Here is a 15,530-nt window from a genome sequence, read left to right on the forward strand (position 1 = left end):
ACAAATGCAGTCATTGCTAATAGTCAACACGAATTTATCAAAAACAAGTCATGCCAGACTAATCTGATCTCCTTTTTCGATAGAGTTACAACCTGGGTAGATGCGGGGAGGATGCCGTGGATGTAGTGTATCTGGATTTCAGTAAGGCCTTTGACAAGGTCCCCCATGACCTTCTGGCAAACAAACTAGTCCAATGTGGGCTAGGCAAAACTACGGTGAGGTGGATCTGTAATTGGTTAAATGGACGAACCCAGAGGGTGCTCACCAATGCTTCCTCTTCATCCTGGAAAGAAGTGATGAGCGGAGTGCCACAGGGTTCTGTCCTGGGCCTGGTCCTGTTCAACATCTTTATTAATGACTTGGATAAGGGGTTAGAGGGCATGATCATCAAGTTTTCAGATGACACCAAATTGGGAGGGATAGCCAATACTCCAGAGGACAGGAGCAGGATTCAAAACGATCTTAACAGATTAGAGAGATGGGCCAAAACTAACAAAATGAAGTTCAGCAGTGACAAATGCAAGATACTCCACTTAGGCAGAAAAAAAAGAAATTTAAAGATACAGAATGGGGGACGCTTGGCTTGAGAGCAGTATGTGTGAAAAAGATCTTGGAGTCCTCATGGACAAGTTAAACACGAGCCAACAATGTGATGCAGCAGCAAAAAAAGCCAATGGGGTTTTGGCCTGCATCAATAGGAGTATAGTGTCTAGATCTAGGGAAGTAATGCTACCCCTCTATTCTGCCTTGGTTAGACCACATCTGGAATATTGTGTCCAATTCTAGGCACCACAATTGAAGAGAGATATTGACAAGCTGGAAAGTGTCCAGAGGAGGGTGACTAAAATGATCAAGGGTCTGGAGAACAAGTCCTATGAGGAGCGGCACATTTAGCCTGAAGAAGAGAAGGCTGAGAGGAGACATGATAGGCATGTATAAATATGTGAGAGGAAGTCACAGGGAGCATGGAACAAGCTTGTTTTCTACTGCCCTGGAGACTAGGACACGGAACAATGGCTTCAAAGTACAAGAAAGGAGACTCCATCTGAACATTAGGAAGAATGGAGCCCCCGGTGGCGCAGTGGGTTAAACTCCTGTGCCGGCAGGACTGAAAACCAACAGGTTGCAGGTTTGAATCCGGGGAGAGGCAGATGAGCTCTCTCTATCAGCTCCAGCTCCTCATGCGGGGACATGAGAGAAGCCTCCTACAAGGATGATAAAACATCAAATCATCCGGGTGTCCCCTGGGCAACGTCCTTGCAGACAGCCAATTCTCTCACACCAGAAGCGACTTGCAGTTTCTCAGCTCATTCCTGACACGACAAAAAAAAAATTAGGAAGAACTTCCTGACTGTGAGAGCCGTTCAAGCAGTGGAACTCTCTGCCCCAGAGTGTGGTGGAGGCTCCTTCTTTGGAAGCTTTTAAACAGAGGCTGGATGGCCATCTGTTGGGGGTGCTTTGAATGCAATATTCCTGTTTCTTGGCAGGGGGTTGGACCGGATGGCCCATGAGGTCTCTTCCAACTCTATGATTCTATGAATGGTTAAGGAAATATCCTTCTGTCATATTTGTTTTCCTCCATATAAAATCCAGATTATCTACTTTGAACTGGATTATATGGCAATGTGGACTAATATAATCCACTTCTAAGAAAATAAGCAGGATTATCCATTACAATCTGGATTATATGGCAGTGTAGATCCAGCCACAGATGAACAGCCAATGAAGATGTCCTACTCCATATTCCAGGATGCTTTCCATGCAGCTATAGCAAATATTTCCCAAAACTTGAAAACCGTGAACAGTGCTATCTCACAAATAAAATAGAGAATGATGTAAGATGCCTCTAGGCAACCTTTTTTACAAGTATCCTGCCTCATTTGTGGATTTTCCCAAGAAATCTAGGTGGTGATGCTTTCAATTTGTAATTACTACATTTAACTGTCAACCTTTCTTCCATCTGGTTGTTGTTATTGCTGTTCGCCTTCAAGTTATTTGCAACTTATTGAGACCATAACATTACCCTATCACAATTTTTCTTGGCAAGATTTGTTCAGAGGGAATTTACCTTTGTCTTCCACTAAGACTAGGAGAATGTGACCTGCCCAAAGTCATCCAGTGAGTTTCCATGGTCAAATGGGGATTTAAACCCTGATTTCCCAAGTCATAGTCCAACACTGAAACCATTATACCATGCTGACTCTATGGTTTGCCACTCTTCTGGTTCCCCCTTCCCTTTCCTCATCTCTATCAAATGAAAAGCTGAAATAGCTACACAATGCTTTTGTTGGATAACACTAGGAGCCCTCCATCTGAAGTACCCAGACCACTGCAGGATGTGGCCCTCTATACTTCTGTCAGTACTTCTTCTTGCAGTAATTACTCTGGTGCCATTTGTAGTGCATTATAAGATGTGACAGCAAGTGTAATAGCATCTGTTATTGAACAGCAGTTTTATGTAAAACTTAGAGAAGATGTGGATGATTGGAAGAAATGAAGACACTCTAGAGCTCATTGGGAGCACAAAAGGCTGGGGTGGCCCCTACAGACTCACAAAGCTTGATTGTACTTACTTTGTAGAGAGCTGACATTGAGGCAGATGCCACAACAAGTGCTATTCCAATAACTGAATGGCTGTGGAAGCCATCAGCATAAGTCATCATGACTATCCCTGCAATAGCAAGTATAGCAGCCACAATCTGTTTGGATACAGAGAAACAATGTATTAGGGGTTTTTTAAAGATTGAAAGAAATATTTAAAACACACTGTTATACAGAAGGCACAATTTAATTTCTATCTCTTTAAAGACTGCAATCTATATATAAATTGTTATACACTATAAAAGGTTACACTCTACAGAACAAAGCCAAACTAAAAATGGCTAGTGAACAACTGCATTCATCCTAAGCCAAAGTGTCATCTTTTAAAAGTACAATTTTCATAGCATATATTCTTGGAACTTTTTGTGGCTATTAGCAGCATATTGATTTAAATACTGCAACTAGAAATGCATTATTTTTTTCCTTGAAATGATTCGGAATAGCCAAAGTTTCAATTACTAGTGGTTAGGAAATGGGAATGAGTGTAATGAAGTCTCTGATAGTTGTTTTAACTGTAACAGAATATGAATTACATTCTGGCGGGATGCAGGGGTTTAAACAAAACATCCCTCCCTGTACTAAACAATACTGTCCTGGCTGAAATAATGGCATAACTGACTAAAAGTCAACTTACTATGTCCTTATTTTGAAGAAAAACAAACAGATGACACATCTGCTACCTGCTTCACTGAATAAAAATAGTATAAATGACATGCCTAAACTGGTAATCAACAAAAACATGTCAGATCTGAATAGGATTGTAAGGGTGCACCTATACCATAGATTTAATGCAATTTGGCACCACTTTAAGTGGCATGACATCATGCTATAGGACCAAGAGAGTTGTAATTTTACCAGATATTGTGGGGTTTTCTGCTTCGATATTCTAGGTTATATGACTGTGTGGAAGAGCCCTCAGTCAGATTTAGCTATGTGTTGACAAGTAACAATTGACAATTCATTCAATGGATCAAGTGTGTTTGAGCGAAGCCTAGCGATGTTCCATGGTTTTAATGCAGAATGTATACTTGAATATGAGCAAGAACCTATGTCTGTGTTTCCTCAAATTGGTGCAGTATATATTACCCCTGACTCAGGGAGAGCCTGAACTAAGGTTGTCTTTCAGAAGAAGGACGGTAATCCAACTTTACAATGGCTGCTATAGCTTTCAATCAATCACAATTGGCACCATGATCCCAATAGACTTCAAGGAAACCTGGTTGCAAAAAGTGTAGCTTACAGCTAAAAAAAAAAGTCTTGTACTCAAACACTTTGCCTACTTAGGAAAACAATGTACCCTTTCTGCTTACATTCAGCACATATATGAGACAGTTCCTTGGGAGACAGCCTGAGCCATCATTGGTGCCTCTCACCTTAACTGAACGCTCAACATACTACAGAGCATCCCCATGAAATGTGATCTTAATATGCTGAGCAGCTTCTTTCTTCTGTAACCACAAACATTCAGTGTGCATTGATTTTTACATTCTAATGATATCCACTTTTTCTTAGGCGGGATTGTTTGAGAACTATGGATTTTCTGACAATTCAGTTTCTCTTGGTCTACACTGGAAAATAAGCAGAAATAAACTAGAGAGCGTAGACTCATAATCAGAATCTCTTTCCTAAACCATTGGCTGAACAGCAATGTTGAAAAAGGTTTGCTTAGTTTGGTTCTCTGGAAAATAATTTTCTCATGGGATTAGCGATGTCAATTGCTCTACTAATCTACATTCTTTGAAAAGTTTCTCGGAGTTACTTGTCAGAATATACTGAAAGACACAGACCAGAATCTATACAGACTTTTAGTTGGGACCTCTTGGGACTCAAATTTCCACCTTTCTTTTTCTAAGACTTTTGTGGTCAGGAAAAGAATGCATTTAAATAATAATAACTGGTCTGTGTGTGTAAAAATGGAAAATAGAGTTATGTGTATTTGTGGGAAATGTTATCATCTAACAATCATTAATACTGTTTGTGGTGACTTGAATCTTGACACACTTGTTATGTATCACACTGCACTTTCCTCTCATGTAGCCAACTATTTTACAATACTGTACGAGCTGTCTATTTTTGCTTAGATTTAGTCCTTTTTCACTCTTGTTTTGCATCTTTCTCTCTTTTGTATATTGCTGCTGTGTCCTGTATTATTATCTGCTGCAGTTTTATCAGTTCTGATGTAAGCTACCATGAGTTCAACAATCATGATGGTTGAGAAAAGTGAAAGCATCTGTTTATTTATTGCATTTATATCCCACCCTTCTCACTCTGAAGGGGACTCAGGGTGGCTCACAACAAAGGCACAACATATACTTTAAAATCACATAATTAAAACATATCACTCAAAACAATTACTTAAAATCACACAGTCCAAAAACATATTCCCGGAGCCATTCCGATTGTCATTTACAATATTAATTATTGCACTCAGAGATCATTGTTGTACTGGGAATCATTGTCCCACCACCATGTCTTTACTTTCTTCCTGAAGGTCAGTAGGGAGGGAGCTGATCTAATTTCCCTGGGAGGGAGTTCCATAGCTGAGGGGCCACCACCGAGAAGGCCCTGTCTCTCATCCCCACCAGTTACGTCTGTAAGGGGTGGGGTGGGGGTGGGATCAAGTGTAGGGCCTCCCTGGACAATCTTAACCTCCAAGATGGTTCATAGGGGGCAATACGTTTGGACAGGTAAGTTGTGCTGGAACTGTTTGCAATAAGCTTTCCTGACCCTCACCGTACAGTAATGCACTCCCAAGATCACAGTAGTCAGAAATATTTCTTCTCCTGATCTCTTCCCTACAAACCTCAGCAACTAATTCTTGAGGATTCCCAGGTCTTCAGAGCAGGGACTTGGAGGATGCACTTAGGACTGGAGGCTGCATTTGGGACTGGAAATGGCTTCCTATCCCTATTCTATTGATACAAAACAGTTTCTCCAGGAGATATCCCACCGATTTGGATCAGTATCACATAATATCACTCTGAAAATAGACACTTACATTAATTAATTTTTAGAATAAAGAAATTGTAACAATGTCTACAGGGATGGAGGAAAATGGGGCATGAGAGCCAAAATGTGGCTCAGAGACTTCCCCTACATGGCTACAGAAGCCCCTCCTGCCTCCCAAAAAGCTCCCCACTTTTGGTATTATTTTAGAGAAACTTTCACACCCCAAAATCACATCACAAACCTACCACTTCTAGCCTTTATCTCTACATACCTCTACACAGAGGTGGTCCTAGGTAATTTTCAACAGTAAGCAAACAGTATTTTGGAGCCCCCCTTCTCAACCAATCACTGATATATATTTTCTGTTCGTTGTGGGAGTTCTGTGTGCCATATTTGGTATTCCATCATTGGTGGAGTTCAGAATGCTCTTTGATTGTAGGTGAACTATACATCCCAGTAACTACAACTTGCATATGTCAAGGTCTATTTTTCTCCCAAGAGCGCCTCAAAAGTACCCCTGGGCAAAATCAACTATACTGCAAATGCTTACTTCGCGTAATGGGTTGAGCCGCCCCTGCCTCTACAATTCCAAATACCCATTTATTTCATTGTTTCTTGACCCAACATCAGACTGAATGAAGGCTGGAAAAAAATCCAAGATATGTTTTGCTGCAATCAGAAGCAGGTGCAGTTTACTGCAGTGTTGGCAAACATTGACCCCCTGATGCTAAACAGATTCCCATCTTTTTTTAATGGTAAGCCTCAATGACAATATTAGGAAATATATTAATTTGGAAACAAGCCTTCATATTCCTTAGAAATGACACAGAAAATACCACTTAAACTTAAATGCTGTGTATTATAACAATACCTTTCTATAGAGATGGAGTTGAAAATACTGAAATATGAGATGGGGAATAGTGACACTGGTTGATCTAAAGAGATAGCGAATCACTTACCCTCACTCCCATGAATCTGTCCCTGAGAACAATCCATGAAAGCAAGAACACGAAAGCTTTGTTGCAGCAGAACAACACGGAGACATCCGTAGTGTTTATTTTTTTTATTGCATGTAAGTACAGGTAGTTTGTGAGTATCCAAAGTACACCGAATGGTGCTGCCTTGGTAAAAAATGCCTTCAATGTCAAGCCATTGTCTCCAAAAAAACGGCAACATTCCCTAAACCAAAAAGAAAAAAAAAGGATGTTAGACACTGTAGGAATCATAATAATAAAAGAGTCCTGAAAGATAATCACATTTATTATCATCTAAACAGCAACTCCAATGTGGAACCTAACCAAAATGTAATCGGTATTGCTTTACACATCTAAAAAGTAATATTATGTTAATTTGTAAGATTGCAGCACTAGAGCCAGTACTGAAAAATAAAACATTGTAGCAATCTAATAAAGCTACCAAATCTCTTCCAATTCCTTCAAAACCCCAATAAAGTACCAGCTTCATAGTAAACATATTAGAAATACATTGCAAAGTATCTGGAAGAAGTAATTCACGTGGACTTCACTTAGTTCTGCTTTGTTCTGTAAATGCAACAACAGCTAATAGGTGAGATGAGGTTTCAAGAATGCAGGAACAAACAGTTCAGATGCTGAAGAAAAAATTACATCATTGTCACTGAACTGAATAAGTGCCAGATTTATGAAATATCCTCTTTTCGAATGTCCTGGTTATTGTTGCTTAGAATCTTGGCGATACAAGCCAAATTTTGTTAAGTGTATAGAAATGAACATGTCACAAAAGTACACATTAGATAATACTTAGGCAGCAGCTCACTAAAGGAAATTATATTCTACAATTATCTGAGAATATCTTAACACTGAGTTTATGGCTGCGTTAGTTGGAAATATCATTATGCATAATTTGCTTTAAATGATATAGTGAGTGTCCCTAGGAGAAAACAAAGGTATACCCCAAAGTTATCAACACATGGATTCCTCTTATCATTTGCCTATTTATTTAAAAAATCCATTAATAGCTTGATTTTTTAAATATCCTCCTGTGACAAACAGACTTCTTTCATTAGAAGCATCTATTCTAAATTTATTGTCCAATTAAATTATTCTGGATGACTTCATGCTCCATTATCACAGGATGTCTACGTCCTACACCATTGGTGAAATTATACTGTTTAGCTGGTATTGCACCACCTGACATCTGCCGGGAAGTAGCAGCCAATATTGAAAGGACCAAGGCAGTGACATCTCTGGGCTCCGGCCCATCCTCTGTTCAGATATCAACCAGCATGCCAATGCCTTAAAACAAGAAATAGTTTTCTAAGATCTACAGAGATATTCACAGGAACATCTCAGCAAGCGAGAGTCCAAAAGTGGCAGGATACAACCTGGACCTGAAAGAGAGACTCCCTCCTGGGCACACAGAAGACTGGTCGATTTGGAAAGTGCTGAACAGACTGCACTCTGGCACCATGAGATGCAGAGCCAACCTTAAGAAATGGGGTCACAAAGTAGAGTCCACAATATGTGAGTGTGGAGAAGAGCGAACCACAGACCACCTGTTACAATGCAGTCTGAGCCCTGCCACATGCACAATGGAGGACCTTCTTATAGCAACACCAGAGGCACTCCAAGTGGCCAGCTACTGGACAAAGGACATTTAGTATAATGCCAAGTTTTTTAAACTTTGTGTTTTTCAAAAACATTACAACTGTACCCTTGGTTCGCTTATGATATGATAAATAAACAAATATTATTCTGGATTTGTAAAACAGATAATGTTGGTTCATACTCATTTGGAGACTGCCTGTTCTGTGACAACCTTTCAATACCACTGGGGGGGGGGGGGGCAAGAATACGAGCACTTCTGTGTTCCTCAAAACTGAATGAAATTTGGGACGGGATGGGATGGAGGGAGGCCTCTTATGATAGAATTTACCTTCCCAAATTTCAGATAAATTGTCCTATAGAATAAATATTTTAATTTTTAAATGATTGAACCTATAGGATACCTACTCAGCCAATCCAAAACTAAGAAAACACAAAGCAGCACTATGATTACAGGATGTGTTTTGGGAGTGAGTGGGAACTCTTTTTAAAAGAAAGATGCAAAGCTCATTCAAATTTCTGAGTACTTTAGAAATCGATTCAGCCTTTTAAAATAACAAGTCATTTTGGCATTAAAGTATTACATTTAAGAATGGACAGATGGTTAAAAATCAATATATTTCAGAAAATCCAAGAGGGTAAGTAGTTCTTTAAATGTGTTGTGGGACCTGAAAGACCAAGACATTGCATCTTACAAAATGTGTTACTTAAAATGGCAAATAAAATGTGTTACCTAAAAACAGACACAATGTTTATTATTCCATGGCATTTCGATTTCTTCCCCTCCCATACCACCCGCAGATCTCAACAATACTTTCAGAAAACCAGATCTAAATGGTTCCCAAGACATCAGATGTACAAAAACCAAACATTTACTGGTAACAAATCAGCATTTGCAAAGCTTGCTAAACAGGCTGATTTCCCTTTTTATGAAATACAGCATGAACTTTTTTTTGAAGACCATCGGTTTTGCTTAGAAATTTTCAAAGAAGGTTTTAGATCCATTCTCATTTGGTAATGGATGAAGAAAGCAAGAATAGAAGCATGCTGGCTGGTATCAGACTAATATTAATGTCCGAAATCGCACAAAGATTACTTCATTGAAATGGGTTCAAAAGAATGGCAGAAACATTTCTTTTATACAGTATCTTGCATTTATAGCTGCTTAATTTCTTGCATGAAGAAGACATCCCAAGGTGCTCATATTGCAAAACACATGTCAGATAACATCTGTGATGATGTGCTTTATGGTATCAAGAGACATATTTATTCCTGTACTCAAAACAACCTCTTTGGTAAAATGTATGAAACCATTTAGACTTTGCAAACTGGTACCAAATGTACATGTACAAATGTGCAAGAAACTGCTTCCAACATAACAGGAGCTTCTCTACCCCAGAATCTTTTCACATTACACAGTCATTTGAGTTTTTTTTTTTTTACTATAAGCACATACCCTTTTGTAAGATGCAGTACCTTGCTAATGCTGGAGAAAAGAGAAAATGATGATTTGTATCTGAAGAGTAAAACAAAATAAAATAAAAATCAGTGACTCCAGAATGTCAGTGACTTTACAAGGCAGTCAATAGAAAGATGTCAAAGAAAACCAATGGGGGAAAGAACAGAAAATGGCAAAGGCTTCCTTGTTCAAACAGTCCTGAAAAAAATACTGCAGTGTAGGCAAGATGCCAACATCAGAGTAATAAGGCACACCAGCAGTCCCAATCAAACAACAGAGCATTGAAGTCAAAGCTTGGCACATTACTTTTTTATTATAACTCCCAGAATCCTCTCTCCAGCATTTGCTGATGGCTATGTTGCCTAGGGGACTCTGGGAGTTATAGTTTTAAAAAGAACCATTTCCAGACCTATACTCAAGTAAACAGCTGACCAATCATTCTTCTTGTGAAGACTGACATCCCTTTAGAAAAAATCATGCTTAATCTAGTTGCTCCAAAGCTGAACTAGCAAATTTCTTTATCCCCCTGACTTACTCCCTTCCTCTCTAAATAGTCCCAGCTAGATTGATAATAACAAAATCCTGGGAGGGTGAAAGAGAGCTATCAAAGAGAGATTGGAGAGAAAGGTTATTAGAATATACATAAATCACCAAGCTGTCCAGTGCACCTTGAAGTAAAAATAATAGTTTGTAAACAAATGGAGGCTGGTTTTTGTATATTTTGAAAGGAAGGCAAAATTGGATCTTAGGAAGCTGCAAGGAGAATAATTTAAGTAATCTACAATGGTAAGTATTATAGGGTAGAAGTAGTAACAGATGACAGATGACCTTCCAGCCTCTGTTTAAAAGCCTCGAAGGAAGGAGCTTCCAGCACATTCAAAGCCAGAGAGTTCCACTGCTGAACAGCTCTTACAGTCAGGAAGTTCTTTCTAATGTTCAAGTGCAATCTCCTGTCTTGTAATTTGAAGCCAGTGCTCCAAGTCTGAGTTTCCAGGGCAGCAAAAAACGTAAGTCTCTCCTCAACCTTCACTTCTGCAGGCTAAACATACACAGCTCTTTAAGACACTCCTCATAAGACATAATCTTCATATCTTTGATAATTTTAGTTGCCCTCCTCTTGACACATTCGAGCTTGTCAATATCCCTCTCGAATTGTGATGCCCAGAACGACACAGTGTTATTCCAGCTGAGATCTGACCAAAGCAGATGAGTTCCCTTGATCTAGGCACTATAATCCTTTTGATGCATCCCAAAAGATGAGGCTCGTGGGTCAGGAAGCATTCAACCAGCTACTGATGGCAAGAATATGTAGAATCGTATCTAATGATACAACTTATCTCAAGTCATAAGGATTTTCAGCTACTATGCACAGAGATGAAGAAAAAGGCTGAAGATGTACAACATTTCTAGTAGGAAGAGGGAATGCAAGAAACATGAATTAGATAAAGCTAGATATTGTAAAGTAAGAAATGGAACATATAAATATTGCAATACTTGGGCTACGCAAGCCAAAGTGGACATGAATGGGACATTTTAGTCTGATAACTAAACAGTGTTTTTACTTAAGAAATAAGAAATGAGATGTCATTAATTCTGAAATAAGATGTAGGAAATCAAGGGAAATAATGCAAAGTCTCACTGAGAAACATCAATAAGACTTCAGAGAAAATCAGGCAACACACTAGATGATCAATACAAAAACACAGAAGCAACACACTGAATAATTATATAACACAGATGAAAGGATAACACATTCACTTCAAGGAAGAATCTCAATTCCATAAAGTGGAATCTCCTTTCAAAGCACTTTGAAGAAATAAAGTATCAGGAACAGATGGCATACCAATAAAGCAGTTTCAAGTTATACAGACAAGGCCTATCCAAATTCTAAAACAAAACAATGGCCAACACACTGGATATGCTCCATATAGACTCAACTCCCAACATCCTGAATCAATCCTCCCAAATTCTGCCAGTAGTTACAGTTGGTCATGTTGCGTTTGTGTACCAGGTTTGGTCCAGATCCACAGTAAGTGGAGTTCACAGGATTCTGTGCCAGATGTGACTGATGTGGGTGAACTGCAACTTCCATAATCCTGAGTCCATCAACACATCCCCCAACCTCCCCCCCCCCCCAAAAGGAGAAACCTCCGGTATTTTCTGTTGATCACGGTGGGTCTGTTTGCCAAGTTTGGTCCAGGTTCATCGTCAGTGGGGTTCATAGGGCTCTCTGGATATGGCAGCCATCATGGAAACATCAATAGGCACATACATAGATACATACAAACATATTTTCATTTTTATTATATTCATAGATAGACAGATAGATAGACAGAAAGACAGATAGATAGATGATAGATAGATAGATGATAGATAGATAGATAAGGCTTTGCTGTATAGATTATTGAAACTATAGATAGCTCTAAAAGAAATAGGCATGCCACAACATTTGTGTGTCCTGTCTTGGAAAAATATAAGTTGCACTGTCAAGATATGATATGGAGAGTGGTTTCTAACTGGCAGTGGGAATCAGACAATGTGGTATTCTATCACCCTGTTTGATTTATATGCATAATATATACAACATGGGATGTAGAATTACATAAGATGAGAACTTGAACCCCCATTCAGGCATTGAAGCCTACTAGGTGACCTTGGGCAAATAACACTGTCTCTGCCTGAGAAGTAAACAAAGGTAGAGCCCTTCTGAATAAACCCTGTAAAGAAAACCCATGATAGATGCCTTATGGGCACTGTAAGGCAAAAGCAACTTGAAGGCATACATCAATAATGAGGAAGAAGGTGGATTGTTTCAATCAAGGAAGCCACAGTCCTGAGTTTGCCAGACCTGGGCAGGGCAGTTGATAATCTAGGGTCTTCCAAGGCTCTCATTCATAGGGTTGTCATACATCAGTGGGCACTTGACAGCAAACAACAAAAACAAAAATGTATTTTATTTTCACTGATGTGTCAAATTACCCTCCTGTTACATTCCTAATAGTGATGTGATTGCTGCTAGCAATTTTGAGTCAGCAATCTTGGCTTTCTTTTATGTGGATGTGTGCATGCTTGTATATATTTATGCCTTGTAAAAGAACCCCCACATACACAGTGGGAACCAAATTCATTAATTTCCCAGTTTGTACTTCTAAAGAGCCAAACCATACTCAAAGTTCTCCAGGTCATGACAGGCTTATATAGCCAAATGTCAGAGAAGGTCAAAGTCAACGGAGTCCACTTGTCATGCCGGGGCTGTATTAGCACCCATGCTGGTGACTGCAATTTCAAATAACTTCATTGTATCACAAACTACTGTGAAAGCCAAGTCAGAAATTATAGAACAGCCCAATTTCTGGCTAATTTGTTCCTCTAAACTGAGAAATCCCAGCCCACCTCCTTACCACAATACTAGCATAGTTGCTGAAGAGAATCTACCATTGAATGTAGTCTTAGTGTTTTCTATTATAAATGATGTTACCAGACAAAATTTAAAGAACGCATGTAATATATTAGTTAATCTAATTTATTTTTCTTAAGTGAACAATTTTAAAAATTGACATCAAAGTCCCATTTATTTTCAAGTGAGTTTGCTTAAAACTGCAATTCTCATGAGTTGAAAAGTCACAGTATATCAGTGGTGATTTGGACAGTGGTGACTGTCATACTTCATTTTATAAGATAATCTATTACTATAAATACTTCTTTCAGTTGTCGGTGTAAGAAACCCACACATAGCAGCAGATGGGCAGACTGTGACATCACCAGATTTTATGTAACTCAACCTCATTTGTTATTAGCAGGTTCTTCTTCTAGCATTTTAAGGATTGTCTTATTTATCTGAAACATTTTAACCTCATCTTTATGCAAAAAAAAAAAAAAAAGGCTTCCAGAGTGGTTGACAAAAATCTATTAACATAATCTAAAATACACAACACCAAGGAATTAGGAGACAGAAAACACAAACATTAATGTTCCTATGGTTGAAAGTGAAAGAGGCCAAAACTTGTTGAACTCTTGAAGACCGTATTTGAGAGTTAGTCTACCACAATTTTTTTCATCCTTTCCAGACAAGCGAAAACAATGTGAGATTGCTGATGTTATTGATACTGATAATTTAAGTGTCAGAAAGTCACAATGTATGGTTCCTATCAGTTTGTTCAGAGAAATTAGGCAGGCAATGATAAAAGGGGCATCTCCCTCGAATTCTACCCATCTCCCCAACATTGCATTCTTTTGTATTGTCGAAAGCTTTCATGGCCGGAATCACTGGGTTGTTGTAGGTTTTTTCGGGCTACGTGGCCATGGTCTAGAGGCCTCTAGACCATGGCCATATAGCCCGAAAAAACCTACAACAACCCATTGCACTCTTTTGTTCTGCAAATAACGTTAGTTTCAAGGTTACACTGCTTTGAAATGAAAACTTTACTCAAAAGTTGTTTTTTTAAGAATATTCATTTGATTACCATTTTACAATGGACTGCCTGAGACTGATTTGAGATTTGTATGGTTTTGTTAATAGTAAATCTTATAGCTATAATAAATACTTGAGTTACTCTAGGGCACCACAATTCAGTTGTCAAGTTGGAATGTATCTAGAGGAGAACAACTGAAATGATAAAGGTCAGGAAACTATGCCCTATGAGGAACAGCCGAGGGAACTGAGTATGTTTGGCCTGCAGAAGAGAAGGTTGAGAGAAGACATGACTGTCATGTTTAAATATTTTAAAAGATGTCATAACTAAGAGGGAGCAGGTTTGCTTTCTGTTGCCCTAGAGACTAGGACTTGGAGCAGTGGGTTCAAATTATAGGAAAGGAGATTCCACCTGAACATTAGGAAGAACTTCTTAAGAGCACGAGTTGTTCAACAGTGGAACTATCTGCTTTGGAGTATGATAGAAGCTCCTTCTTTGGAGACTTTCAAGTGGCACTATCTGTTGGGAGTGCAAGGCAGGGGGTTGGACTGGATGGCCCATGGGGTATTTTTCAACTCTATCATTCTATGATTTCCCTAAATCATGTGCTCTCTTTCTCTCTGACATACACACACACACACACACATATTTTTCCTGGCAGTGTTGAAAGTTTGCTTCTAGGAAGGCTTAAGATTCTTGTACATATCCATTATTAAATTGGCAGCATTTGGGAGATTACCTGTTCTAAATTATAGTGGGACAAAGCAGATAAAAACATCATGGTGTCGTTGACTGCCATTGACCCAAGGCACATCTACATGGGCAGGAAACCCTGGAGGATCGTGTGGACTGTAGTACTCAGCACCCATTCCTGGAATAGCTTCACTGTCCCCCTTCATCCTACTGAAGTGGTGGGATTGAGTCCTGAGTGCTGAACAGGACTGAACCCAGGCCTTCTGAATGGCCTCCCTTACCTTGGTGGTCCAGTCACCATCATTGCTGCAGCCATAGAGCTCCAAGAATCTCCTGGCCAAGCCTAGATGCCATTACTGACATTTGCAAGAAAGCTCAGCCCACTCTGAGAGGGAGGAGGAAAAGGAGGGGCAAGTATCCTTGCAAAGAGAAGTAATGGTGCCAAGGGATGGCTAGGAGCTCTTTGGAGCTCTTCTGATGCAGAACTAGTTAAACTGTTTACAGGATCCTGAAGTATGGAGAAGCTCCAGTGCACTCCATGACTTTGGCGAATATGGGGCAAAACTGTATTAAGCGTACTTGTCCCATGCTGAGGGCAAGAAGGGCTTGTGCATCATGTGGACACCATCAGGCTGATTCTGACCCAATCGAGTTTAAACATGCCATGTAGATATGCCCCCAGTTGTTCCAATGTCACAGAATAGATGAGAAGCCTGAAGCAAGCCAGTGAAGCACTAAGGAAGGAACAAGAGTCTTTAATGCTTGAACTTTTAGATCAATTAACACTTTCTGATATAGTAACCCATAGACCTTTAATGGTATCATCTGAAGCCA

The 15,530-nt window shown here is 39.3% G+C and overlaps 1 protein-coding gene across 4 annotated transcripts in view; it reads right to left on the minus strand.

Moving 5' to 3' along the window:
• Positions 1 to 15,530, minus strand: part of SLC35F3 (solute carrier family 35 member F3) — a 138,944-nt gene that overhangs the window by 13,057 nt on the left and 110,357 nt on the right. For all 4 annotated transcript variants that reach the window (XM_060753838.2, XM_067465169.1, XM_060753837.2 and 1 more), the window contains 2 exons: positions 6,510 to 6,729; positions 2,574 to 2,699 (listed from right to left, as the gene is read on the minus strand). In XM_060753838.2, the coding sequence (XP_060609821.1) occupies positions 2,574 to 2,699; positions 6,510 to 6,729 (346 nt within the window). The remainder of the gene's footprint in view (positions 1 to 2,573; positions 2,700 to 6,509; positions 6,730 to 15,530) is intronic.

This window comes from Anolis sagrei, chromosome 1 (assembly GCF_037176765.1).
Source record: "Anolis sagrei isolate rAnoSag1 chromosome 1, rAnoSag1.mat, whole genome shotgun sequence".
Lineage (NCBI taxonomy): Eukaryota > Metazoa > Chordata > Lepidosauria > Squamata > Dactyloidae > Anolis > Anolis sagrei.